The sequence below is a fragment of the Motacilla alba genome, chromosome 5 (genome assembly GCF_015832195.1).
Source record: "Motacilla alba alba isolate MOTALB_02 chromosome 5, Motacilla_alba_V1.0_pri, whole genome shotgun sequence".
NCBI lineage: Eukaryota > Metazoa > Chordata > Aves > Passeriformes > Motacillidae > Motacilla > Motacilla alba.
The window spans coordinates 52446960-52474657 of NC_052020.1; the positions used below are offsets into that span (position 1 = coordinate 52446960).

A 27698-nucleotide genomic window follows, 5' to 3' on the forward strand; every position below is an offset into this window, starting at 1 on the left:
GTCAGGTGGACATCCTGGGCTGTGCTGGGGGTGGGACTGAGGGATGGGGCAGGAACTGGAGTGGTTGAGAGTTGGCTCTGAGCCTCAGTGGGGCTCAGCTGCAGTTGAGATTTCAGGGTTTGTGTGTGCTCGTGAGCCAGGAGACAGACTGTAGTGTACTCTGACTCAGCTAGAAAGAACCAACAAACCAACAGGGTAATGACAGAACACTTGAGCAGGTAAAATGTTACTTCTGGTTGTTGGTAAAAGTGTTTTTCACCAGGTAAACTAGAACTTTGATTGCAGACTCATCTCTGACTTTTAACACTTCGGGGCCGTTCCAGCAGGCAGTTGGCAAGTTGCAAAAAAGAGTGATCAAAATATCACTGACTCATACTTTGATCAAAATATCAAAATATGACTGAGCCTTCAGAAGTTTCACACTCTTCTGGACATGGCTCACAGCAAGGCAAACTCGTGGGATTGGAGCCCAGCATTTGATGAGGCTCTTCTGTAAATGAATATCCAGGTAGGGTTGATGACTCCATTAATCAGCTACATCTCTCTGTGGCTGCTTTTCCCAGTCAGCACAACAGGATGAACGTGACCTTGGCTGCAGTTCCAGCCCAGATGCACAGGGCAGGAACAGAAGAGAGCTGGAGTTTCCTGTGCTGCATTACTTGATCTTTATTGAAGTTGTTAGGGAGGAAGCATGGAAGGGGTAAGGGTTTTAAGGAGGAGGTGGCCCTGCCTCTCAGCTGTGGCACTGTCACTTTTTCCTTAGAGAACACAAAGGTTTCTAAGCTGCATGGTTGGATTTTATTAAAAGAAGCTGTGAGAATTAAGACATTTTAGAAAAATGATTTAGACACAACTTGTGCTATTTGCACAAGGGCCCCTGAGACATCTGAAGGGGTTGCAGAAGGCACTGAAAGCAGCTCATCCTTTCTGCTTGCTTACAATCTCCTTCCTTCAACTTCAAGCTGTGCCTGTTCTTCTCTGGAACTTCCCCAGGCAGTCACACAGGGTTTATTTTCCTTGAGTCATACTCAGTTGTCCCTTGAGAAATCTGCCATAGTTCCAGCTGAGCAGTTACAGCCAGACAAAGCTTTCCCTTTCAGCTACCCAGCTGCAGGCTTCCACATGGAAAGAGGATGAATGGCCTGAAGGAATGTGACTGGGGAAAGGCAGAGGAGGCAGCTTTTCACAAACACAGGGTTCCTGGCCGAAAGAGACCTGAGCAATGTCACTCCACAGCAACATGGAGTTCTTGTCTGGGCCAGCAGCAGGAGGAGGGGGAAGGTGAGAGCTTGATGAGTGTGTGATACAGGTGAGCATCACTCACTGATGACAGCAGCCACCCTCAGAGCAGAGGCCTCTGGACAGTGTAACTTCACCTCGCTTGCTTTTACATGGAACAGAGCAGTGGGAAAATTCAGCCACAGGAAGAGTGGATGTCATGGCAGCGGTCTGATGACAGCAGAAAAATGTGACAAAATAGCACAAAGACAGGAAGAAAACCCATGTGAAGCTCTAACTGAACAACAAAAATCACCTCAGAAGAGCAATAGCATCTGAATGGATGAAAAGAGCTGAAGGTGCCCTTCAGGATCATGGCTGAGCTGCCCAGCAGCAGGGACACAGGACACGAGAGGCAGCAATCCGGAAGCCCGTGAAGAATGCTGATCCAGCAAAACACTGAGCAGGGCAGAGCATCAGGAAGAACACAGAGACCTTGCCCTGAGGCTACACAGCTTCAGCAGTGGGCAAAGAGAACAAGGGGATGGGGGATGTGGTTTGCTGTCCGTCAAATAAAAGAGGCTAAAGAGGCTTTTGCTGTGAAGGGAATGGACTGGAAAGCAGGAAAAGAGTGGAAATGAACTATTAAAAAAATTTAAGAGTGCTGTGAAGCTAGATACACTCATCCAGTACAAAGGCTGTGCAATTTTAATTCTTACAGTAAGATGTTAAAGTACCTTTATGGGATTTTTTTCTTTAAAATCTTAATAACAAATTATTTTAAAATAGGGCAGCTGCTTTGTGATAGAGAATGGCTATCCTTAATTGACAGAGTGAGACCCAGAACCAGCAGCAGGCTGGTTGAATTTCAAGTCCTGTTGGGTCTGGAAACAGGGTACAAAACTGCAGTAAATGCTATTTCTAGATGAGCATGCTATTAAAGTAAAATTAGACATGAGATCTCCCCCATCACGGGGATTGCTACATCCCACTCCACTGTGCAGCCTCCACCTGCCCACAGCTTCCCTTTCCTTCAGAACCTCCAGGACACTCATGTCACAAGGAAAAGCTGAATATCCAAGTGTAAAAAGATCATCTTGCACAATACAGACAAGGCTAAATGATGCCATACCATTGTTCATATACTTCACCATCAATTTCTCTCATCTAGGAAGAATTGCATTTCACCGGTAATTCTTCTCGAAGCAAAATCCTGGTACATTTTTGGAGCTTTACTATGCAAAAGTGTTACTGTATTCCTTTCACACCTTCCAACTGTACTGTATAGTAGCAAAAGGATGGAGGGAGATGAGGAGCAAAAACAACGCTTAAAGTCCTCCTGCTCCCAGCGCAGCGTGCTGCTCCAGGTGAGGGTCCGGGCAGCGACACCCGCCTGGCCATCAGTCTCATCAGCAGCTGGTTGGACCAGGTTATCCCAAGGGCTGGAGTGACTCTGCTACCCACCGCCCTGTAAGGGAAGTGTAACACATTTCTGCATGCGTGGATTTCATATGAAATACCTTCTGTTGTAACAAAACTACACTAGAAGGCATCATTTATTATTTCTCTAACATATATAGAAAACTATGGGCCTTTGAAGACAGAGGTGACAGGGTTTACTCACAAAACTTGGGTTCTCCCTGTGGCAAGGACACAGCTGGAGAAGTGCTTCTATACAGAACAGCTGCCATTCTTTCAACTACAGCTAGGGGGAATACCTACCTCCCTCTGGACAGGCCTTTCTTGCAACAGGAAAACCACAAGAGAAAAATGGTTGAATTTTTAATATTTGAAGCGTGTAACTGTTGGCCTTGGATTCCATTTGCAGGTATATTTAGAAATGTTGAGTAAACAGAACACTGCCTATGAGTGACTTTCAACTCAAAGTTTAAAACAGTTTTTTTTTCTGGAAAAAGTGCAATTTCTCCAGTAAAAGAACTATAAGATAACCAGGCAAAAATAATAATTGAACCTTATCCTTGTTCTGTGTCAGTTCCAGAATATGAAGGACACAGTGAACTTCTCACAAACACCCATTTATGTAGCCCCCAACTTCTGCAGTAAATCAAAGTTATAGTAAGGATTCAAACAACAAATACATCCATTTGAATGCTGCTAATATCTTGGTGTCAGAAGGTACTATTTTGGGTTCTCACTAACAAAGCCAGCTGCTAGGGTTTGGTTGCTATATTTAAGCAGACAGAAGGTGCATGCAGTTACATCAGAGACAAGATGCAAGAACACTCCTGTGTCAGCAGGTACTCAAGCCATTAACTCATGGGAATTTTCCCTGCTATCTTGTGAGTAGGATTACGATGTAAATGTATATGACAGTTTCTTCCCCTTCACAGTACGAGCTGGTGCTGGTCTCCAGCAAATCCAGCATTGCTGGGTAGATGCCCCAGTGCTCCTCACATGATCTCGTAGCTTACCCTGGAGTGACAAAGATCAGAATGGTTCGGGGCTGCTGCTTGACATTGTCACTCTGTGTGGGTGACTCACCTGCAACCGCACTGAGCAGCTTCCGACTCGCTCACTGCATCCGTCACCTGAAGCACAAAAACAGATTTGCAGCTGACCTGGGGTTGTATTCAGCAAGCAGGAGGGCAGGGAAGGGAACCAAGGCAAGAAAATCCAAGTTATCAGAGCATATATTAAGCCAAGTTACAAAACACTTATTCTTTCAAGGCAAACTAAAATGGATTTGGGAATCACAAGCTGAGTTTACAGTGTTAGAACTACTTAGCAAGCTACAGCTTACATTAATTAAACTACAACTAGATGCTTGATTTGGTTAAAAAAAACTCAAACAACAAACCACAAACAACCCCCCACATTCACAAAACTGTTCCAGTGCTGTAGCTGGAGATAAAAAGTACAAAAGCCCAGATCTCCCAAAAGTGCCCTGTTCTCAATGATTTCACTACCTTTGAAGTTTCTCAGTGGCCTGCCTGCACATTGACTTACCCCTTCCCAAGGCCACACTGGAGTGTGAATGCCTCACCTCTGGCATTCAGATGCTCCTTCAATTTGTGAGCAGACTAGAAGCAGTGCCTTGCCTTGTTTTCTCAAAAGAATATTCTTTGTGAACAATATCATTGCTCCAGTCAGTGCATGCACTTTAGTGCTTCAGTAATCTCAGCAGTTACACAAAAATGCTGAGTTCCACAGAAACGCAGCAAAGTCCCTGGTGCTTCACTGTCTCCTGGGATGTAACTGCCTGCAGAGCTCCCAGAGCAATCCTCCTGACAATGGCATTTGAAGCCAGTGGTAAGAAAGAACTCTGTTATTTTGCTTTGATGCTCTGTGCAGTTGCTATACATACCTATTTCTGTTAGCTTTAGTGGACAACTTTTGAGAACATTAACAGCCTATAAAAGCTTAAATAATAAACTTTGAGTAGTTAACATATAAACATATACTAAAGTACATCAGTTTAAGGAAGCTTCAGTTTCCATTGGTCATTAATAGTCAGCTGACGGTGGTAAGGACACCACCATGAAATCTGCGTTTACACAGATTGCTCCATCACCCTCCAGCCATTTATTAAACAGTGCCTACAGAATAAGCAGCAGTTTGATGCCATACCTGGTTAATGCACACGATGGGAGTCCTGAACCTGGTGCTCAAGCTGTGCAGCTGTGCCCCAAAGCTCTGCAGGTAGCGAGCCTTCAGGGCAGAGTCGGCCGGGCCGAACTCGCAGCGGAACAGGGCGGCCATGGAGTCGATGAGCACGAGGCGCGCCATGCCCCGAGCCAGCAGCACGGACAGCCTCCTCGTGATGCACTGCTGGAAGGTGTCCTGCCACACACACAGGAACAGTGACAAAGGGCAAAGAGCCCTGCTGGGACATCAAGAGACTGAACTACAGCAATTGCCACTGCAGCACGAGCTCGGGGAGCTCTGAATCATGAAGGGAGGTGGTGGATCTCTGAGCCTCACCTGTAACCACATCAGGTGGTTTTACTGAGGAGAAAATGGAAGAGACAGAACTGCAACCTGCATTTACCTGCAGCTCTGACTCCACTGATCCTTTTAAATCTCAAGGGTAGTACTACACTCCTAACTACTCCTACTACACTCCTAAACTGTTCTGTTTTCACAGTTATATAATGTTAAGGGGTTGGAATGGACCTTCAAAATCATCCAGTCCCAACCCCCCTGCCACGGGCAGGGACACCTCCCACCAGACCAGGTTGCTCAGAGCCACATCCAGCCTGACCTTAAACACTATCAGGGATGGGGCATCCACAGTTTCTCTGAGCAACCTGTTCCAGTATCTCAGCACCCTCACAGTCAAGAATTTCTTCCTAATATCTAAATTTCCCCTCTTTCAGTTTGTACCCTTGTCCACATGTCCTGCAGCCCCCTCAGGCACTGGAAGGCTCCTATGAGGTCCCCACACAACCTTTTATTCTCCAGGCTGAACAGCCCCAACTTTGCCAGCCTACCTGGGGAAGGAATGGTTCTCACTGAAACACTCAGGACATGAGACTATCATTAAGAATTCCAAACCAGTTACAAACTGTGCTGCTCTCCCACTAATGACCCCCTAACAGTAAGATACTGCCTCAAATCCATACTGATCAAGAGTCTTAGAAATATTCTTTGTGCTACTACTTACCAGGTCTGCTGCCTGCTCAACAAAAATGCTGTTTCCAAATCTGATCTTCTGTATGATTTCAGCTGGAACATCTGCACGCAGCTTCTGCTGTTGGTCAATGAGCTGCTGCAAACGTTTGCTTGGGAACACATCTTCTGTACAAATGTAGACAGCTCCTGTAGCCAAGGAAACCACAGGGCTCTTGCACACACAGTTTTCTGAACAGCACACAAATCAGATCAGACATTCTGCATTTGAAAGCTATACATACAGACCTGGAAATTCACGTTTGTTTGGTTATTTTGCAACCACGTTGAATCAGAGATGAACAAAAAGCCTGCTTCTGTGACTTTCCTGCAGGTGCCTGGTCGTTTCTTCAGCACCAGCTGGGACAACTGGATTTTGTACTCTCCACTGGGTGACACTCACTGTGCACAGCTGTGGAGCACCTGATACCTGGCCTTGGGGACCAGGAGTATCCCAGTTTATCCAACCCCCAGAGTGACGCTGCACAGTCTGCCTGCTTCAGTCAGAAATCCAAAACACAGCACTATGAATTTCATGCTGAAAAACCTGTGCTCACTTGTGTTGAGACAACAGCTCCTAAATAAAACATACTGTCCTTCTCAGCTACCATGCTTATTTAGGCTGAGTGCCTTTTGCACAATGTAGCAAGACAGGGATTTCTCTACCATGAATTCTGGGCTCACAGAGAAATCATCTGCTTTCTGAAAGCCAGACCTGCCTTAAGCAGGAGGCCACTTGTCCTCTCCTTAGTTTTCTTAAAAAGGGTGGAATGTCCATTTCTTCATATTTCATAGTCACTGGGGTTCTTCCAGATGCAGATTTGCCTTTCTAGATAGATTGATGCCCCATTGATTAAATAATTGTATTTTGATCCATAGTTATTGAAACATTCAGGACACTGAAAACACAGGCACAAGACCAATGAAACCCAAAGAGAAATCAGCAAAATCAGCAATTTCAAAGCAATTTTATTGGCCTGTTATTCAGGCCAATAAATGCGCTATGCTGGTTGTTGACAAAAAAATACCACCAAAAATCAACCAAACAGGAAGAAAAACCACTAAAACCCCTCAATCTCAGAAAGAACAAATTTTGATTCCTATGACCATAATCTGTCAGGCACCAAACCAGTTTGTTCCCAAGAATCAGTAGCAAATATTGTTTCTAATTCCAGAATTCTAATATGGATATTAATTTGTCCCATTATATTCACATATTACTTATGAATATGGGCATATACAATAAATTCAGCCAACACAACTGAACACAACTGACATTCCTAGAACAGCAGGAAGATATCCTGGAGGCAAAGGAGGCCTTTGTTTACTTTCAGGATTTCTCTGCTGCCAACCTCCTTGCACTGAGAATTACAAACAAGACTAGCACTAAATTTAATGAAGTAACTGTTTAAAGAAATGTATTTCAACATCATCACTTGTGAGAAGGGAAGTTTCTAATCAGTAAAAAAATACAATGCACCATAATTTTAAATCAGTAGCAAAATCTTCCACTGGTTGTGCAGAGTTCTGTGGGAGTTTCTGAGCATTGCTGTCCTCCTCAAGTTTCCTAAAGGATAAAACTCCTCACATTTAACTAAGCTTTAACTGCTCTGTTTCTCACAGGAGGCTCAACACAAGAGTGCAGTAGGGTGTAGGGCACCTTCCTCTGTTCCTTGATTTCAACAAACAGGAAGAAGTGCTGGAGCATGGGTAAAAATGTATTTGTCTTCAAACTATGCGCAGTTAGCAGCAGCACACAAAGGAACAGAACAAAATAAAATTGCTTCTGCTCTGATTAATGACATCATGTAAGGTAAGCCATGGGCTACTCACAGCCCTTTAAGCAAGATCTCAATCTGTACAGTCCATGATTTTTCCACATGGGCGGATACAGTTCAAGAAATTAATAAGTTTCCCCACAAGGAGCCACTGAGCTGCCAGATAAAGCCAGTGCTGTGTGGAAGGAGCAGCAAGGTCACAGGCAAAACACACCTAAGGCAGACCACCAGAGTTCTCAGAAGTGACACAGGTTTCCTCCCTTTCTACGGCAGCAATAGTAAAAAAAAAATAATTAAAAATTAGGAGTTAGATTAATATGACAGAAGGGTAAAAAACCAAAACCACACTCAAATCAAAGAATAAACCTGTATACTTTGGTAAACCCAGGAAAATCACCGGTACAAAACAATGTTACCTTTCTTCAATTACATTTCCATCAATTTTACTCTGTAAATCAGTACAATTATTGTTATCAAAACAAATAATCTGTGAAATTTGAAATCCCCAGCTAGGGAATAGATACCATAGACCAAGATGTTTGTAGACAGTTATCTGCTGAGCTGTTCTGCTGACCCGAGGAGTCAATGAGCTCTCATGACAGCAACACTTTCCTCACAGTGTTTGAGAGTGTGTTTAGTTTAACCCAGAGCGGCAGGCAGGCAGACAACAGCCAACAGTAATTGTGAATTAAGTTATGTTGTGCTGCAGCAAGCTTTTCTCTCTGTAAAGACACATTAGTCACTAACTGGCTTGCTGCTGAAGTTAGACATGCACTGCACATGTGCACCTGCTTTAATGAAGTTCCTAAAGTAAATTCCCTCAAATGGGAACTGAATCCAAGTTTACAGTTCAGCACTTACCAGACTCCAACCCACCATACTGGTAAGGATACTGCACACACAGGCACAGCTGTAAACTAATCTGAGTCTTCCCAGCAGAGCTCTCCCCAGCGAGCTCCGTGATCCCCACTAAAGGAATGCCTCCTTTCAACAAGTTGTCCAGCACTGAACATCCCAGGCTCAGCTTCTGGTGCTGGGAGGTGAAATGATCTTTATCTTGGTAGAGCTGAAGCGCTGCAGGGTTTGGGAGCGTTTTTTGATGATTTAAAAGAAAAGAAAGAAAAAGGTAGTTTCATTTATTATTTTTCCAACACACAATGATACAAAATGCTGTACACAAGGTTTATCCCTGCAAGGGATGCTTTCTTTGTTGATGGAGAATTTCCCTAATTCAGCCTGGTCTTCCCCACCTCTCTCCCCATCAGACCTCTGCTGAATATCTGTACATAGATTGAAAATTTACACTGAGTTCTTTCCTCCTCTCAAACTCTTTTTTTCCTTTCTCTGCCTCTAAGGTGTCCCTGAGGAAAGTTACACTCTGAGAGGATTCTGACAGCAAAGGTTCAAGCACAGCAATTCTGGAAATAGAAAGCTACAGCAGAGTACAAAACAGCACAGCAGGCATCTGGTCAAAGCCTGAGGACACATGCAATCACGAGAAAATAGGTTTTAAATACAGAGTTGTCATTAAGAATTTGTACAGGAGAAGCTATTAGGTCCTGCTTGTTTTGGAATGAGGTGTTTATGACAAATCAGTTTATGAGGCTTTTAATATATGATATAAATTTTTAACTAGTCTTAGTCCAAAAGGAGAATAGTGAGAGAGAGGAATAGAGTGTGAAAGAAAAAGGAAATATTTTGTTCCTGTGTTTAAGTGTTTCAGACTGGAGAAACATTTTGTCCTGCTTCAAGCAGGCTCGATCCTGAAAATGACACCCATTCACTTCCCTTTACCCCCAGGGGAGCTGTCCTTAGCATAGTTAAATAATTCACTACAGCATAATTAAAACACTTCCATTCTCATTTTAAACCCACATTTCTGTCTCTGAGGAGCCAGAACCATATTTTCTCCCAGGGACAGTTATTTTGAGTTTTAGATAGAAGACTTTTTATGCCCTGACTGCATTACCTGTGAGCATGCTGTTCCTCCTCAGTGTGTGAGAGACTGTTTTCAGCAGGCACTGGATGTCTGCACTGGAGAGCTTCATCAGTCTCTGCAAGTCTGCTCCAGACAGGTTTAAAATCTCTTTTACTGATTTTATGTCAGCTGAAACAAGAGGAATTTTTATAAATACTTTTGGCTGTCTTACCCAGCAAAGTTTTCCCAATTTCTAATTCTCATTTACTTGAGGTTTATCTCTGCTGCATTCTTCTATGGTGGGCAGGCAACACTCACGTGGAATGTACCAACACAAGCTGTAAAATTGTTTGGAAATTTATTATTGAAGCATGGGCAAAACCCAACACTTTTAATTACTCAAAAAACTTATTTGTGAAATACTTAATGACAGTTCTAAAATGTTAGTGTCCATCTGCCTGCTTATACCCACAAACACACAATTATGTCAAGGATGTCAGTGTGGTGACAGATCTGTTGGTGAGCCAGTGGCAGATTAAATTACCTTTTTTCAGGGCAGCAATTGTTCTAGGGTTCAAGTCCAACTGGTCCCAGTCCATCTCCTGACACAGCACAGCAATGAGCAGCACATCCCATAATTATCTGTCATTAAAGAAGTGGCTTTTATCACAGACACAGGCAAGAAAAAATAGGCATAAATCAGTGTCAAAAGTTTCCAGATGTTTTTTCTATTTTTAACAACATATTTATCAGTTGTCTTAGAGAAGTAACAATTATGCTGGGGTTATTGTGTTGTTATGAGAATTATTGCTATAATTTTATATATTGATATTATTTTAATTGGAAAGTGTGTGGCCAGCAGGCTGAGGGAGGTGATCCTCCCCCTCTGCTCAGCCCTGAGTGAGGCCCCGTCTGGAGTGCTGAGTTCAGTTCTGCCCAGCACAAGACAGACAAGGAGCTGCTGCAAAGGGCCCAGCAGAGGCACCGAGGTGAAGAGGGGTCTGGAGCATCTCTGCTGAGCAGAGCCTGCAGAGGAGAAGACAGAGAGGGGATCCCATCAATGCGTGTCACAATCCAAAGGTGGCTGCCAAGAGGATGGAGCCAAACTCTCCTCAGCTTCAGCTCAAGATGAAGAGGAGCCCTTGCACCGAGGGTGGCAGAGCACTGGGACAGCTGCCCACGAGGGCCAGGGAGGCATTCCAACCCCAGCTGGCCTCATTCCTGTGTCACTGCTTCAGGAGAGCCTGCCTGGGCAGGGGGTTGGGCTGGATGATCTGCAGAGCTCCCTTCCAACCCTGGCTATTCTCTCATCCAGCCCTTTGGCAGAAGTGCTCTCTGATGGCTGTTTCCATTTATCCTGTTAAAGAATTCAACCAACGAGCCTGCAGCTAAGAGCTCCTGGGAGTTTTAATTGCCTGTAATTCTGCACAGTGCTTTTGCTCTGGAGAGCAGCTCACAAGCAAGCCAGACAGTCATTTATTCCTGCCCTGTCAGTCTTCACACAAGGCTTTTTCTAATTTTCTAATAGGAAAAAATTCTAATTTTCTCATTTTCTCATTTTCTAATAGGAAGAAATCTCACACACGAGCAGTTTAGGATGACCCAGGATTATTCATGCATTGGACAGCCATTTATTTAGCATATACATATACATTTATTAGCTAAAAGCAAATTTATTATTAAATTGTTCAAATCTGATTGTTTCTTGTAACAACATTAAATAGTTCTTTTAATACTTTGGTCCGAAAAACAACAGTTTAGCCCCATGGCTGCCTAGAAGAGGTTCTTAGCATTATTCTGATAAATTTATGAAGGATTGCAGCAGACTCCCGACAGTCATATGAGCATGCATGACTTTATGAACAATCCCTTTCTCAACATGGGGGGGCAGGTTGTGATGGGTGCTAATAACAGAATAAATCTAAGAGAGACAAGTTACTCTGAAGCAACACCCATTTAAAGCAACATTCTGAGAAGGTTTAGAAGCCGAAACTTACTGAAATCAATCATGATTACGACGGCCCTTGGCTGAAGGGCTCCGAACCATCGCGCACTCTCCGCTCACAGCACGCCGCTCCACGGATGAGGCCCGGAGGAGAGCGAAACACCGGGAGCGGGTCACGGTGCAGCCAGGGGCGTCCCACGGGCCCGGCAGCGGCCGGGGGAGCGAGGGGCGGACAGGCGGACACACGGACAGAGGGACGGACGCGGCGCGGCGCCGCCACAGGGCCCTCACGAATCCCCCGCCGCCCGCGCAGCCAATCAGCGAGCGGCCTGCCCGCCGCAGCCAATCAAAGCTCGCTACAGTGACTGCCCCGGCGGCACAGCCAATGGCAGAGCGCCGCTCCTTCCCCTCCCGCTGGGCCGGCCGGGAGCGGCGGGGCCGCGCTGCCTCAGAGCCTCGGGCGGGCGCTGCGGCAGCCACCGCGGGCTCTCTGCGGAGCCGCCCCTCGCGGCTCGGTGTGCCGCTTCCTGGATCTGGGCTCGGTGTGCCGCTTCCTGGATCTCGGCGACGCGGCGGTGGCGCCCGCGCCCTTCGCTTCCGGGTTGCTGGGCACGAAGGAGGCGGGACTAGCTCCCCAAGGGACACGGGATTGGCTGGCAAACCCCGAGCGCGTGGGCGGGGCCGGAGAGTCGCCGATTCCCATTGGTTGGTTGCCGTGCCGGTCGCGCAGAGCCGCGCGGCCATTGGGCGGCGGCGGCGGCCGTCCCGCGGCGGCGGCGGCGCGCGGGGGAAGATGTCGGGCGGCGACGCGAAGAAGCTGGTGCGCTCGCCCAGCGGGCTGCGCATGGTGCCCGAGCACCGCGCCGCCCGCAGCCCCTTCGGCCTGGACGAGCCGCCCTGGGTGCCCGACAAGGAGGTACCGCCGGGGGCAGGGGCGCCGCGCTTCCCTTCCCCTCTTCCTTTCCCCGTTTCCTTTCCCCTTTCCCTTCGCTTTTTCGTTTCCCTTGCATCGGCGGGCTGAGGGACGCGAGGACAGGGCTGGCACTCGTTCTTCAGCGCTTGCGGCCCCGTGGCGACAATTCGTGATGAGAAGTGTAGCGAACTGTGCAGCAATGCTTTAAGTACTTACAAAGGTGGTTCTGGAGGCCGTGCAGGTTTAAAACTCATTGCATGGATCGTTGAAGCAATAGGGCTGAGGTAGAACAGCCCTTCCGGCTCCTGGTGTCAGTGTCCGTGTGTTACACAGTCATTGAACAACTCGGTCTGTTTCAGTCAACTTCGCTTTTAAATACCCACCGAGCAAACAGCGTGATGGTGATATTTTGAATTTCACGTGATGAGAGCGAATTGTTGCCAGTCGCTGCACCCAGATGCGCGTTCAACACTGAATGCGTTGTTTGTTCATTTATTTGTCGCCGGCGTTCTGCGGACACACGCCAGAGCATTTAACTGTGACCGGCATCGGGATGTATTTCAGATGAGCCAGGGGGAGTTTAAGGCAGGGGGAATTTAAGGCAGGGGGAATTTAAGCCGGGGTCATCCAGCAGAGCATTCTTTGGCAGATCCGGACGTGCTGGGTTTGTTCTCTGTGGGAACACTGAGTCCTCCTTCGGATAGGAATGAAGAACAAAACTTTTCCCTCTGCCTCTTGAGGCAGAAAGTTCTGTGTAATTCAGCTAAAGATTGTTTGGGGGTTGCGGCAGGATCTATTTAAACTCGTTAGAAATGTAGAGAGAATTAAGTCTCTGTGTTTTAGCTACATCAGTCTGATGCGTGTTGTTCGTTTGAATTTTATATTACAGTTCTATTGTAGGTATTCAGTCTCCTTAAAATTCAGCTTCTCCCCGGTAGTCTGCTGATCTGTAGGCTGAGGGGGTTGAATTGTGACCGAAGGTGCTCAGTGATATTTGCTGTTGAGAGGAAGTGTGGTCGAGGTAAATATTTCAAATGCATTTGTTAATGCCAGGTTAAGACTATGAATTGTTATTTTGTGGTTAGTTATTTTACTAGATCTCTGGAAGCATGTTACAGTTCTGACATCCCTTTGGTTAACAATTGCCAAATATGTTACAAACCTTTTCCTTAAATAAAGCAGGTGTGTGATACACAGGGAAGCTTATAAATTCCATGTTTTTGTTAAGAACAATTAAATTTAAAGATACAGGGTTACCTGGCAATGAATTAGCTGAGAATGCTTGCTCTTGTTACCGTGTCAGACATAATTAAAAATGAAGTGTCTTTGTCCAAGACAAGACCTTGAGTGGTATTAGCAAATTCTGATCTGGCTTTTCAAATCCATTGGCTTTTGCTGTGCAACCACTAACACTCACAAATCCAGTTGCTTTATTTTTTCTTATGCAAGAAGAGTCAACTGGCTTATTTTTTAAAATTAAGGCCACCTAAGAATTATGGCAGTTGGTAGTTTTGTGCAGCTTATACAGCATTGAAATATAATTAAGTTTTATTTTTTTTAATCACAAGATTATACAGTCTTAAAATATCAGTAACTATGAGGAATTTGGAATGCAAGGCTGGAGCAGGACTACTGAAAACTTTACTTTTTAAAGTAATCTTATTTGTCATACAGCTGATGAGTTGAGGGGGATTTGTGAAAGTCTGTGCTGAGCATCATTAAACTCAGGACAGAGCTTAGAATGCTGGTCTCTGCATGTGCCTTGTCTGACTCAGAATTTCTTTATTAATCACCAGTAGAGCTTAATTGGTGATATCTTCTGTTAAGGAAAACTTGGACTAGAAATTGAGTAAAATGTGTCAGGTTGCCTGCAGAGGTGGCCAAACCTTGTGATATCCAGCTGTGTACCAGATGTTTCCGTGGCTGAGGAACGCTGTGTGCTGCAGAGGAGCTGCCAGATGTGGTGGAAGGGTTCCCTGGGCTCCTCCCTGGCTGCAGGAGGGAACTGAGCTCTCTTGGCTCCTCTCTTGGCTCAGGCTCTGGTTGTGTGGCAGGGCTGCCCTGGACAAATCCAGGCTCAGGCAGTGCCAGAGCACCTGAGCTCTGTGTGCCCTGTGTTTGCATCCTGCCTTTCCCCCTCTGGCCAGGTGTGCTCCAGGTGGGATTTGCTGAACTTGCTCCTTTGCAAAGGTTCTCTGTGTTAAGGAGCTCAGCCAGGGGTTCCATGCATCACTTCTTGGATCACTCTGTTATTATTTATGCAAATAAAGCGTGTGAAGTGTAATTGTAGATTCCTGTCCATCGATGGGACTCTCACCTCTGGCTGGATCCGCGGGATTCTGGAAATAGGTTCTCACACTTGGGCAAACCCACGAGAAGTTTGCAGTGAACTCAGTATTTTTAAATTAATGCCAAGATCCAACAGCTGTTGGATGTTCTTCAATTTTCCTCTTTCTTGATGAAGTAATCTGATACTGGTATTGGTGGTTGCACATGAAATGAATGTACTTCTGACACAAATTCTTATTTAATTTCTTGCTCCACGTCTTTTTTATTTGAAGACATGAGAAGTAACTTGGACATTTTGCTTCCTTCTCTGTTAATGTGATAGAAGCCCTCCAGGCAATAAAACTTTATTCAAATCTAGTTGCTCTCAAATTATGTCAGTGTATGGATGAATAGGAAGAATTCACCTTTCAAGATGTTCTCAATAAGTATCTTGTCCCAGGCAAAGCAGAGGTTGACATTATGCAAATGGTTCACTCTGCTCTGGTTACTTAAAGCAGAAATACCTCGAAGGAGCAGTATCTCGAGCTTGCTTGTATCAGAAAATTTTCCTAAGAAAATCCCATTTTGCAATGCCAGCTACCACGTGCTACTTGACTTGTGATTTATTCAGGACTGCTGTTTGTATAAGGCAGGGCAATCATTATGGCTCTGGAATTCAGAAATATTTTTCTATAGTTTGTGTTAAATAAGAGGATGGATAATTTTGTTCCTTCCTAAAAACCACTTTTTTGTTTAGCATAGCATTCTGTATGAAGCCTATGTAAAACAGTATTTAAAAGAGTTTGGGTTTGATTTTTTTTTCCCTCTAGCTTGTGACTTGTGCTTTCTGAATTTTGCCAAAAAAAAACCAAACCAAAACAAAAAAAAACCCCAAACCCTAACCCCCCCTAAAAACCCCATCCAGGTGAACTAAAAAATCCCCACCACCACCAAAACCCAACCAAAAATCTCCCAAATATCTTCATTAAGAAAATGAATTAGAACTCAGGTAAATTCAAGGCATACTAAAATTATTGCCAGGTCCAGCTCCAAGGCAAGCTATTAAACTACGTGTCAAAAATTAAAACAAGGTGGAGCAGAACGTGACATTAGCTGGAGAGTTCTGCTTGTTACAGAGGTGAAACCTGGTGTATGCTGGAATTGCTTCATGCTGACATTATTTATCAGTGATTGTTAAAATAACCTTTTCTGCAGCCCTTGTGAAAAGATGTGTTTGGATGCCTCAGTTCAGTGTGAGTTAAAACAAGTCAGGAACACTTCCAGTGCTCTTCTGCGTGGGATTTAGAAACAGCTTGTTGTAACAAATTCTGCAAGTAGGTGTTTACCTTCCACTACGGTGACTGCCATTGCTGTCTAATGTGTTAAATGTCTGTTTAGACAGCAGAGCCTTTCATAAACTCTCACCAATTATTAACAAACTTACACTTCAAAAGGACATGAAAAATTTCTGGAGAATTTTTAATTTAGCTGCTGTAATATTTTCTTGGCTGCAGCTGTTGAACTTGTGACAGTGATCTGCTGGAGCAAAAGTCCCTGAATAGAAGCTGTTGTAACCTGAGGGGATTTATAGAAGAAAAAGGGTTAAGTATTGAAATATGGTAACTAAAGCAAAGGGTGATTGCTGTGTGCTTAGCAAACAGCACCTGCTCAGCTTAGGGCATGTGGTTAAGAGGACATTCTGCTGTAGTCTGAGATAATCTGGTTTGGGTTTCTAGAGTTATAAAACCTAGAACAGGATCTAACCATGTTCTCCTGAGTAAGATGTCAGGCATGATTTTGCATTAATATTTGCAAGTAAATATAGCAAAAATGGCATTTATAAGCCTCAGACACTGGGGTTTGATATGGTAGATAAAAAGATGTAAAGTCTTGTTGAAAATCTGGTGACCTAAGGGTTGGGTATCAACCCTTTGGTAGGTGACTTTCTATACAGAGAATTTTGATTGTCCAGCACTCACTGATCACTGCTGGTTGTTAACACAGTCAAAACTGTCACCCCTTAAACTCTATTTAGTTGGAAGGGAGAAACTCCTTCAATTTTTTTCTGTCATTTTTTTGAAAGGAGTGTGGGTGTAAGTTTGTTTTAGGAAAGAGATATTTCAGGAAGTGACTTTTTGTAGCTGGAATAAGCATTAGGTCTTGGTGGCTTGGAAGAAAACCAAATGTCTCTTAGCGTGTTTCAAAAATGTGTGAGTATTGAGAGCATTAAATTGTGTAAACAGTGTTTTGGCGAGTCAGCAGAGCATCGTAGTCGAGTAAAGTGAGGACAACTTACAGAAAACCAGTTGACTCTGGAATATGGGACTGTCTGGATAGCCAAACATCATCAAGAATACTAAATAAATCTGAGATGTAGTTTTGCCTGCTGGCGGGATGCGCTGTTCATTAGGGGGAAGTTTGGCAGCTTTTTTTTTTTTGTCTTGCAAATGGGGATGACATTATTTTGCTACATCAATACTAAATGAAAGCTATTCATGGTGAAAAGATAAGGGATGGAAATTTGTTGGAGGTGTTTCTTTGTGGGCCATAATATAAAGCTCATTCTTTGTATATGGTGGTAGAATTAAAGGTTAAAAAAATTGTAGACTAATCTTAATTTGTACTGTTTTCTAGTGCCCAAGATGTATGCAGTGTGATACAAAATTTGACTTCATTACTAGAAAGGTAAGATAAATTAATGAAATATAAAGCAATAAGTGTTGCAAAATACTAAAATTGACGTATTTTGAAAAGTAAACCAGGATTTTTCTTTAGTTTGGAAGAAAGAAATTCTAATTAAAGTAGAAAGTGTAAACTACATAATTAGGCTCCCTGGATGAAGAGAAAACACATTAAATTTATTAGTGGTAAGAGGTCACTGGAATGCAGACTGGTGTGCAGAATATGACGTGGAGAATTCTGCAAAGCACCCTCCCAAAGAAGGCCAGCAGTGATTCTTAGGAGGGAACATCATTCCTTTGTATAAATTACATTGACATTTTGTTAGCACAGGCTTACAAAAGTGAAGAAAGATGTGAAAGTGTGACTTGTAGTGCAGTGACATAGTTCATGTTTTTTAATTTAATTGTTTGGAGGGAGAGGGAAGCAGAAATTTCAAAGCAGACACACTCATATGTTATACCAGATGACAAGCTGCTGTGTTTCCCTTGTGTTAGCTGTGGGAAGCAATTGGAGGTAGCCCTGGGAAATAGGGACTCCAGAGAATTTTGAAGAACATTTGGAAGGAAAGCTTAACACTGACCAAAAGTGCAGTGTTATCAGTTCCTTGTATCAAACTTTCAGGTTTGCTTTGAGCCACAGATGAGTTCCTGCTTGCCTGGGAGTACTTGTTCTGTCATGAGAGCTTGCATCAGGAAGATCTGCTGGCACTGTCACACCCCTGATGTGGAGCACAGGCCACTGGTTGCAGATTTAGGGGCTGTGAAACACACTGCAATACTCGTTCTGGTTTCACAACTTCACTGGATTTGTGCTGTGCTGCCTGATACTTCCGATAAAAGGAATAGCTTTAGGTTCTAAGTATGAAGATTCCTGTATTTTTCCCACGGGAGAAGCTTGATAATAAGTTTTAAAAGAGAATAGTAGTATTTTCAGTTGAAGAAGAATAGAAATTCAGTTGAAGTTCTCCAAGATCTTTTGTCAGAAGTGGGAAGGGACCTGGAAACCACTCTTCTCTTGGGTTTTATTGACAGGGAGGTGAAGGATTTACTGGACACCAGAGGAATGCGTCTTTTTTGCTTCAGAAGCATCTTCACAGAGTGCCAGCAAAGGCTTAGAGTCCTGCTGTTCATATTATACTCAGTCCTCTGTGTCCAACCTTCAGAGATTCCTGTCTGCCACTGTAGCAGTTTATTTCTTCTACCTGTCCCTCAGCTTGCACGTTTCACACCTGAGAAACTTGTAGTAATCTCTTCGTTTCCTTAGTAAATAAGTAAAGGAAGTGTTCTCTAAGTAAATTTTCCTAAGTAAATAAGTAAATATTTTCCTAAGTAAATAAGGAAGTGTTCTCTCGTGCTTAGCATCACTGCCGAAGGTGTGGGAAGTGTTTCTGTGACAAGTGCTGCAGTAAAAAAGTGCCTCTGCCTCGCATGTGCTTCGTGGACCCCGTGCGGCAGTGCGCGGAGTGCGCCCTGGTCTCGCAGAAGGAGACGGAGTTCTACGACAAGCAGCTCAAAGTGCTCATGAATGGTAAGCACCCAGGGCTCCTGGTTGTGTTTATTCCAATTCCAGGGAACAGCAAGGGCAGCGCTTCCTGTCTCACAAGCTGAGGTTTGGTCTCCTCTTCGTCACGCCTCTTGTTTTGCAGTTCACGGTTTTGTGTTGCTGGTTTGTTTAGAGAGGGGTCCACACTTCGTAGCCAATGTTCACACCTCTCAGTTTGTACTTCATGGTCTTGATGAAGAGTGATTTAATTAAAGACAAATTTTTAATACCTGTGAGAACAGATGAGTGTGCAGTTGGCATTTTCCTTGAAATAATGCATCTTTTAGCCGTATTCCTGTTACGTTAAATAAGGTTGAAAATTACTTTAGAGAATATTTTAACATTTTCAAACAAGATAAGAGTGCTTGTTTCAAGCTTCGTCTGAGAGCTTTGATCTTGTCCATGGCCTACAGCAGTGGCTGATGGCAGATCATCATGAGTACTCAATTTTCCATAGGTTTAAACCTTCACACAATACAGTAATTCATGTTCCAATTACATTAAGAAAGCTGAAACTTCAGTTTTTAAAACAGTCTGTGATCCTTCAGTGCCTTTTGAGGATCTCTCAGCATGATGGTAGTGTGCATAATGGGTAAGCTAAGCCCCACGTGTGATGGTCAAGGATGTTCCTGGGGAGATCCTGGGTTCAGAAGGGAGTGTGCTCATCCTGGAGCACATAAATCATTCTTCACTCTGTTTTACCATGAGGGCGTAGACGAGTTTCTAAATCACATCTTTTAAACCGAAGAATTTTTTTTTAAAGCTTGTCCTGTTTGCTTTCACGTTCTGAAGTTGTTCCTGGCTTGCTGCAGAGCCGCAGATCGTGGCCAGAGAGGTGGTGGTGGTGGCTGTAATGTCCTTCTCTAGCCTTGGCGCTGCTGTCTCTGTCTCAGTTCAGCAGCACAGGGCCTGTGCTGGGGGTCAGTGGGCCTGGGTGAACTGGAAAGTAAAGAGGTGAAACTCCAGGGCTGCATGGTTCAGGCTGTGGGATGGATTGCAGACCATTGGGAAGGGCTGGATGTTATTTTCTTCATTTCCCAGGCCAGCAGTATTGGGATTGGGTAATACAGGGAGCATGAGGCATGGAGGAAGCAGAGGGGTCGGGCGTGTAGGGCTGCTTGGAGTTCTGAGTCACTTCTCTAGTGTAGCAACAGTGACTTTCCCCTTGCCCAAGCAGTTTTGAGGGGGAAGAATCAACATGAAGGCTGAAGTTCATTGACCTCACAGTAAGATTGAGCCAGCCTTCAGTAATGAAAAAGAGATGTCTTTACAGTTTCTTAAGCGTGGAACTTAAGGTCACATCCTGCTATTAAATTGTTGTTGTTTTTTTTTTTTTAATATAGAAACAATCATTTGTGTTACAGTGATCACAGAAGGTCTTTAAATGCCTGTCTTTGCCACCTCCAAATCTCTTGCATTTTTAAAAGATTCCTCTTGGATATCATCTGCATTTCTACACATGGGAGAAATTGCATAGCATGTGTGAAAGGTCCTGTAAGTCAGAACATGATAATTAAAGATCCGCTTTTTATACTTGAGTGCTTTGCTGGTGTTAATCAGTTTAATATTTCAGTTCTTCTCTTATTTCACTCAGTTCAGTGTATTAGTAAGTAAAAGTTAGCTGTTCTTTCTGATACTTGAATGTTGCTTCTTGAATTCTGTATTAGAATACTAAACCATTTCTTTCCAGGTGCTACATTCTTTGTAACTCTGGGAACATCTGATAAATCTGAGCTCATGGTTTGTCGACTTTCCAACAACCAGAGGTGAGAAAGATAGATTGATAGAAACTGCACTTGTAAACTATAGCATTGTTGTACTTACAGCTCTATTCTTACATAATAACCTAAAAAACTGTAAGAGTAACATGCCCTGAGGATACTGGAGAGAGTAATCCGACTGAAATTCCAACAATACTGGAATGTTTGCTTGAATTTACAAACAGTGTGGATCAGAATGTCTTGGAAGGGTGACATTTCAACGAAAAGTACTATTTTCTGCTTGATTTCTATCCCTCCTCACCCAAAAGAACACATAAACAGTGTCACTGAGAGATTGTTATATTTTTTCCTTTGATTTGGACTTGATATTGTAAAAAAAAAAAAGTGAAAAAAACCTTTTTCTTCTATTCTGTAGATACCTGATTTTGGATGGAGACAGCCATTATGAAATTGAAATTATACAGATTTCAACTGTTCAGATACTTACAGAGGGATTTACTCCTGGAGGTAAATTTTTCTTTTAATATAAATGAGCTATTAATTAAAAAACGATGAAGCTGCAGTTATTGAGCTAGACAGTGCATTCAGTGTGTGACTGTATTGGTTACAACTACTCTCAGAATAGAGTCTGTGAGACCCTGTCCCATGTGGCTGCTGGGATCTGGGGGAACAGCTAAGGATGGAAGTTCCCCATGTGGGAGAGCCTCTTGATAAACCTGCGTAAGGGTGGTTGTCACCTGTTCTCTTGGGTATGTACAAATATTTACTGATTTAAGAGCTCATAGGAGGGAACTGTTAGTCCTTGGTAGCTTTCATTTCAGAATCCAGCTGGGATTTTGCCTTGACTGGTTCAAACATTGTTAACAGAATGAAATGGGGGAGGGGGAGTAAATAATTCAACTATCCTTTCTTAATATCATTCAAGACAAAGGGGTGGCCAAATGAAACTGGTAACGTCTAAATTGGAGTGCAGCAACTTACTGCCCCATCTCTTACCAGATTTTAGATTATTTCAGGATGAACCTGAATATGAATTGACTGAAATGAGAACAAACAAGGTCAGGAATTTCAATAATTGTTCTTTATCAACACTTCTGTCACTGCTGGGTTTTTCTGATTGCACAGCCCATCTGTGCATTATTCAGTCAGTACAGCATGTTAATTTGAATAAACATACCTTGGTATTCAAATCACCCGGGTATATTGCCGAGTCACTTAATGCTCCTGTAATTCCTTGTTCACTGCTCTTCTGACTGCTTTATCTCTTTTCTGCCTGCCTTCCTTGTTGATGGTAGAAAAAGATATTCACACTTACACCAGCCTTCTGGAGAGCCAGCCTGTTACTGAAGGTATCTGCAGTGCCTTTCAGCATGACTCACCCAAGCATGTCATGACCCACTCACCTCTTTCTTCTCTGCAGTGCTGATTATTTGCTTGATCCATAATTGCTGTTCACCTTGAGTTATGTTCAAGTCTGACATGTATCTGTTCCTTCCCATGTGTCTGTTTAATAAACTAAGAGTGAATGTTTGGTAACACTCCGGAGGAGAACTAAGGTACTCAAGGCCTTCTTTAGACTGAAGTGCTGCTGTCCATGCTGGGAGAAGGGGAGATGAGAAATGGTATCTGCAGTAGTACACAATGTTACTGATCACCTGCTTAGCAGGGTGCTGAATTGGGCACACTAGAAATGAATATACTCCCTGTGTGCTGTCTGGAAAGGGTTTGCACTGAAACTGTTAATTAGTGGCTTGCTTTTACACTACTTTAAAAGAAAGGCCTCTTTGATATGCAAGGTGTGTTCTGTCTTAGTAATGCTAGACATGGGCAAACTGTAGGTTTGGGTATGTACAAACTCAAGGCTGTAGGTGTGTGATTTCCACTGGTTTATCTTTCAGTAGACCTTTAATCCATTTTTCTGACCAGTATGTGCAGAAAAGCAATTGATGAAGTTGAATTTCCATTTATGCTAGGAGAGTAGAAAATAGCTCTTTTATAAACCCTGCTGTGGGCTTCTGATTGGGTTAGGTGCATTAACAGCACTAACTAGATTGAGTTTGGCTTAGATTGTGATTTGTTTTGGCTCCTCAGATATTGCAGTAACAGCCTCCTGGAGCCCTGTCATGCAGAATCTTCTAAAAAGAGCTTTGTTAGAAGTGTCCTGTGTATGCTAGTGCTGTTCCTAGGGCTTAGTTAATGCTCCACTGCTGCAGAAAGTAATGACAGTAATGTGTCATTCTAAAAGTTCTTGTTAAATGTCTGTATTTTTGCTTTGGTTTGTCTTCATCTCTGCAGCCTCAGTAAGAGATAGAAACACTTTGCTTATTGCACTGTTGGCAGAGCAGTGTCTTTGGTAGCAATTTCCTTCAGGAAGTAAATTATGTTGCCAGCTGTTCTCTAGCCTTATGTAAGCATCATTCCAACCTTTGCCAGGTTTAGAGGGACTGCTGCCTGCTGTGCCAGACTGTAGCCAGCAGGACCCTGCTTTGCCATCAGCTTGATTGGACCCTAAGCCTAGAGACTGCAGGCTACTGGATGAAACTGTGCTATCAATGTCTTCCATGGGGCTAGTAAATCATGAGGGTGTTCCAGGTTGTGGCTTTACCTGAAGGCTGATGCAGGTTCTGCCTTGGTGCTTGGCAGAGAGAATGAAGCGGTATGAGGCTGCCTGGCACTACGAGCTCTGTGGTCCTGAGCTCCTCAGATCCAGCAGCTGCTTGTGCTCTGAACTGAGCAATGAGCACATTTCTCCAAACATACTCATGAGCTGGAAAATGCTGTGTTACTTGGTTGGTAAAACCTGCTGCTGTTCCAGGTGTTATTTCTCTTTTTAGGAGGCAACACTCGTGCCATAGGAATGATCCTGCAGTACAAGGTACCGGGGTCGGAGGAGGTGACGCAGATGAAGTTTACTGCCGGCGAAGACTTCAGCTGTAACAAGAAGCTGTCAGCAGCCTGGCTGGCAGCTATGCATAAGGTAAGCAAAGCAGCCAAAACTTGGACAAGGCTGAAGAAAATCTTTACATAGGGTGTTTAGCAGCACCAGAGAGAGCATTCAGCCTTAGGAGTATCTGTATAATTTTTTTATCAAGGACTTCAGGGCCTTATTGCTTAGAAAACAGAAGCTATGGCTGCATGTAATGAACATGACTTTAGCTTTCTGCTCTCTCTCTCTTCAGAGACCTGAAGAATTTATGCACTCTGAAGGGTTTCCCAAGATCTCATGTATGTTATTATATGAAAAGAACTAAGAATTTGGCTTTAAACTTCCTTGGATTTTGTTACTGGCTGAAGAATGTGCACTATGAAATACTCATTTGACCCTAAGTTCAGCTAATCATTTTTACTCCTTCATGAAGGTTCAAAGTTGTTGTTGATTTTTGGAAATGGAAGACTTTAATCTTTTGGTGCTAGGCCCTGCATGGGTAATGAAACTGAAGGTTCATATTTCCTAAATCAGAGTTATGGTGGGCAAAAACCAAAGCCACACTGCAATCAGTCACCTGATGGATTGCTGATCAGAACTGTCATTTATAATGTATTTGGGCAGCTTTGTGGCTATTTGCTGCTTTATTGTCATTTCAGAACTCCCCAGGTGCCCCTAGCCCAGCCTTTACTCTGCTCAGCACAGTGTGTGCTCAAACCTCTGGCACCATGCAAGTGCATTCAGCACTTCCTGAATGCTAGGAGGAAAACAGAGGAAGAATTTAAGCCCTGGATTTAATGGAGGCTTTTGGAGGCGTAGGAAGCAGATAAGGTGGGTGCAAGTGAAACTTCAGTTAACACTGACATTTTCCCTTTCTGTTAGGCAACAAAACTTCTCTATGAATCTCGGGACCAGTGAGAACTGCAGATGTGGCCTCCTGAGGGCACACACAGACACCAGCCTCCACAGACCTGCCTCTCACTTTGTGCTGATTTGACAGCTGGAAATATTTGCTGTTCTTGACTCTCTCTCATTCCAGCGTGGTTCATTATGTAAGAACTGGCAAAGGCAATGTGAGTATTTTTTTGAACCATGAGTATTCACGGTAGTGTGCAATATGTATACAGTTAATGCTTTAAACAGCCTCACCTTTTAAGACTTTGTATATTTTGTTAAGCCTTTACTGGCACTTAATATGAAAGTGACCTGCACTACAGCTAATGTACAGCACAACTTTTATAGTAACCATTATATATACTGTTTGCTACAGGAAGCAAACAAATGTGTATGTCTCTTCTGCAGAGAATAGCTTTTGGGTATAGATCTCAGGTTTTTCCCTCTATCCAAATGTTTAAAATCAATGTACAAAAAAAAATCTGCCTTAGATATGATTTTATAGAGATCACGTGAGTTTTTTTAAACATTTAATTTTAAACATCTAATTTTTTCACCAAATACCACCAAATTTGACTTATATGAACTTGACCGTGAAACTTCACTTGTGTAATAAGCTTCCAGAATAATTTTTAGTTTTGTATTTTCTTTTTTGGTAACGAGCTTTTGTTAATCTAACTGTAATGCTATCTGAAATTGTATACAATTTAATGTACAAATATGAATAAATTAATTCACTTATTTAAAAAAAGAGGTGCTGTTTAATTTTGTAATATAGAATGTCTTTAGTAATGGCCACCATGGTCTCTGAACTGTGAAAATTTTCATCTTTTCCAAAGAAAACGCTAATTTTAGTTAACTTTTCCTGGTTGGAATATTGGGATACTGGTGTGTAAGCACATCTTCAGTGAAGCTGATCAAACAAGGAGGAAAGGTGGGTTGACGGCTGTAACCTTGGCAAGCTACAATGAGTGTTTTCATGCAGACTCTGACCAAAGCCACATCTGCTGTTGAGACCTCCATAAAGAGAGTGGAGAATGCAGCCATGCCTTAGCAGTACTTTATTGTGCACATTTACATGTTCTCTGAATTAGTGTATCATAGGCTCTTGAAATCATCACATTCATGTAGCAAATTCTTCAACAATAATACCCTTTCACTTTTCACCACAATATATACAGTTAATGCTGACCTGTGGTAAAAGCAAGTTACAGCACTGCAGAAATGGATATATAAATTATACACAGAACTTGTACATGAAGAGTTAATCAAATTGCATACTGTTAAATGGGAGAAAATTACAAGAAATATGGCTAAAACTTATAATGAGAAATTCAAAATATACTTTTGGTATATAAAATCATGTACAATTAAAATTCCAGTGAAGTGCCTGTTTGTGGGGTTTTTCTTTTTTGCTTGAAACTGCAATGTAGTGGAACAGGTTATTGCATAACTTGCCTTGGCAGCAGTTGTAGGCTGCCAAGAACCACAGAAACTGTCCTCAAATAAGCTATTGCCTTTCTTAAATCCTTCTCTAAACCTTGTTTCTTTCTTCTCCTTGACTTGGCATCTACACGACCCTCTTTCTCTACTTCTATCCAGTCCTTCATATTTTCTTCTAGACTGACTCAGGCAGACTTCAGGTGACACAGTATAACTCTTACCAGACTCTTACCCTTTTCAACTATTGCACTTTCATCCCTGCAGACATACAAATCCCTTAAGCTGCTGCAACTTCAGTACTAACTGTTGTGTCCAGGCTGGACGAGCTCGGGGGGTTAGTAGGGGAACCTTTACATTCGTAGAGGTAACACCGGTGCTGTAGGCTGAATAATAAGGAAATAAAACACCAAGTGAAATATTGTGTAGGGACTTTGAGAAGTGTACAAATACTGTTGTTTTTTTGTTAGTTCTCTAGCTTGATTCTAAATGCAAATACTGCAAGATGCTAGACTAGGTAAAGCTTTCGTTGGGGTTGTCCAGACTAGGATTTAAGTGTTTACCGTGTTGCCACCTACAATCCTAGCCTTCACCAAGCTTTGGTAACTACTTAATTATGCATGTAACAGATGAAGATCTTGTGTCCTAGAACCCAAAGAGCTGATCAGTAATGAGAACTCAACATTCACTGGTATGGAACAGAAATACCCAAAATCCCGACATGGGACAGTTGCTGTGGGGGGTTGGAGCAAACCGGACAGTGCATCTGCACTCTGCAAATGACACCTCTGAACACGGAACACAAGAAAGCTCCTACCACGGAACTCTGACTCAAAACACCGCGATAGACGAGAGCTGGCGCAACACTGGCGGTAGCGGAGGCATCGCTCTCCTCGTCAGTGCTGGTCACACAAACAATCCTCATTTACAAACCGCAGATCTTGGAAATCGTGGATGCTGTCCATTTAACAAGAGAAAGCACCATTAAAACTAAATACCATAGTTTTATTTCTCTGTGTGAAATGACCAAAAATGATGGCTCCAGTGTATGTTCTAAGTTTCCAGTTACCAGCATGGTACTGCACTGTCGTACAACTGAATTCAAGCAAGGGTTCGCTGTCGAGGTTTTATTCGTGGATATAACTAAAAAAACAGAATAACAGTATTAGGCTTTGCATGGTTAATACCAACTTAAATAATTTATAACTAAGGGGTACTTATTAGGCAGAACTAGGTGATGAAGTGCTTTGGGGGGTAGGGTTTTTGTAAGCTTGAGGGTGTTCTTAGGCCACTCTTGAAAAACAAGAAGCGGGAGGAAAAGGGCTGATTTGCTCCTGCCAATGGCAGCAACATGGCTGCTCTGAAAATGACATGGTGCATTTAGCTCAAGATCCAGAAGAGACAAAGGATGCTTTTACATAAGTACAAAAATTCCCTGTTGAGCACTCCAGAGAGCTTATTTCCTGCTCTGCAAGGTTCTCTTAGGCATTTTGTCCTCAGTAGCTCTCTACTTAGTCACCTTACATTCCTGGCCTCTGCCGACAGTGTTCCATCTGAGCAGCATAAACAATGTGCCCACAATTGTCATCTTCAAGGCTCCTTCCTGTTTTAAACTCACACACACCTATGTTCTTATATTGTGCCAGGTATTAAAAACCTTCCCAAAGAACTTTCTGAATCAAAGCTTCAAGCTGCTTAATAGAGCCAGGGCTCTATATTTTAGCCAAGGAGAAGAAAAAAGTCTCATTAAAACATAAACTATATTAAATATACTAACTTGCTCAATGACAACCAGCACCAGTCTCCTAACAGTAGCCTCTCCTG

General features: G+C 43.2%; 3 protein-coding genes across 15 annotated transcripts in view; 1 reads left to right on the forward strand and 2 right to left on the reverse strand.

The window, feature by feature from the left end:
- Positions 1 to 821: 821 nt before the first annotated feature.
- On the reverse strand, positions 822 to 14393 carry XRCC3 (X-ray repair cross complementing 3). Of its 3 annotated transcripts, none has more exons than XM_038137524.1 (8): positions 12618 to 14393; positions 10088 to 10203; positions 9595 to 9732; positions 8487 to 8699; positions 5843 to 5997; positions 4807 to 5019; positions 3721 to 3767; positions 822 to 2686 (listed from the first exon to the last, which is right to left on the reverse strand). In XM_038137524.1, exons 2-8 carry the CDS (start codon positions 10140 to 10142, stop codon positions 2467 to 2469), a joined length of 1041 nt encoding a protein of 346 aa, XP_037993452.1. In that variant the 5' UTR covers positions 10143 to 10203; positions 12618 to 14393; the 3' UTR covers positions 822 to 2466. The 3 variants fall into 3 exon arrangements, with proteins under 3 accessions (XP_037993452.1, XP_037993450.1, XP_037993451.1); XM_038137522.1 differs by lacking the exon at positions 12618 to 14393 and adding an exon at positions 11541 to 11677; XM_038137523.1 differs by lacking the exon at positions 12618 to 14393 and adding an exon at positions 11541 to 11661 and having other exon boundaries at positions 10088 to 10185.
- On the forward strand, positions 11720 to 25185 carry ZFYVE21 (zinc finger FYVE-type containing 21). Of its 3 annotated transcripts, none has more exons than XR_005257039.1 (8): positions 11720 to 12404; positions 17304 to 17354; positions 18710 to 18878; positions 20584 to 20659; positions 21030 to 21121; positions 21614 to 21672; positions 23449 to 23591; positions 24423 to 25185. XR_005257039.1 is itself a non-coding variant. In XM_038137520.1 (8 exons), the coding sequence occupies exons 1-8, from the start codon at positions 11874 to 11876 to the stop codon at positions 24456 to 24458; spliced, it is 1152 nt and encodes a 383-aa protein (XP_037993448.1). In that variant the 5' UTR covers positions 11720 to 11873; the 3' UTR covers positions 24459 to 25185. The 3 variants fall into 3 exon arrangements, 2 of the variants coding, with proteins under 2 accessions (XP_037993448.1, XP_037993449.1); XM_038137520.1 differs by lacking the exon at positions 21614 to 21672 and adding an exon at positions 21910 to 21963; XM_038137521.1 differs by lacking the exon at positions 21614 to 21672.
- Positions 25186 to 25476: 291 nt separating this feature from the next.
- PPP1R13B (protein phosphatase 1 regulatory subunit 13B) overlaps positions 25477 to 27698 on the reverse strand; it is a 70281-nt gene continuing 68059 nt past the window's right edge. For all 9 annotated transcript variants that reach the window (XM_038137504.1, XM_038137503.1, XM_038137499.1 and 6 more), the window contains one exon: positions 25477 to 27017. In XM_038137504.1, the coding sequence (XP_037993432.1) occupies positions 26976 to 27017 (42 nt within the window). In that variant the 3' untranslated portion in view covers positions 25477 to 26975. The remainder of the gene's footprint in view (positions 27018 to 27698) is intronic.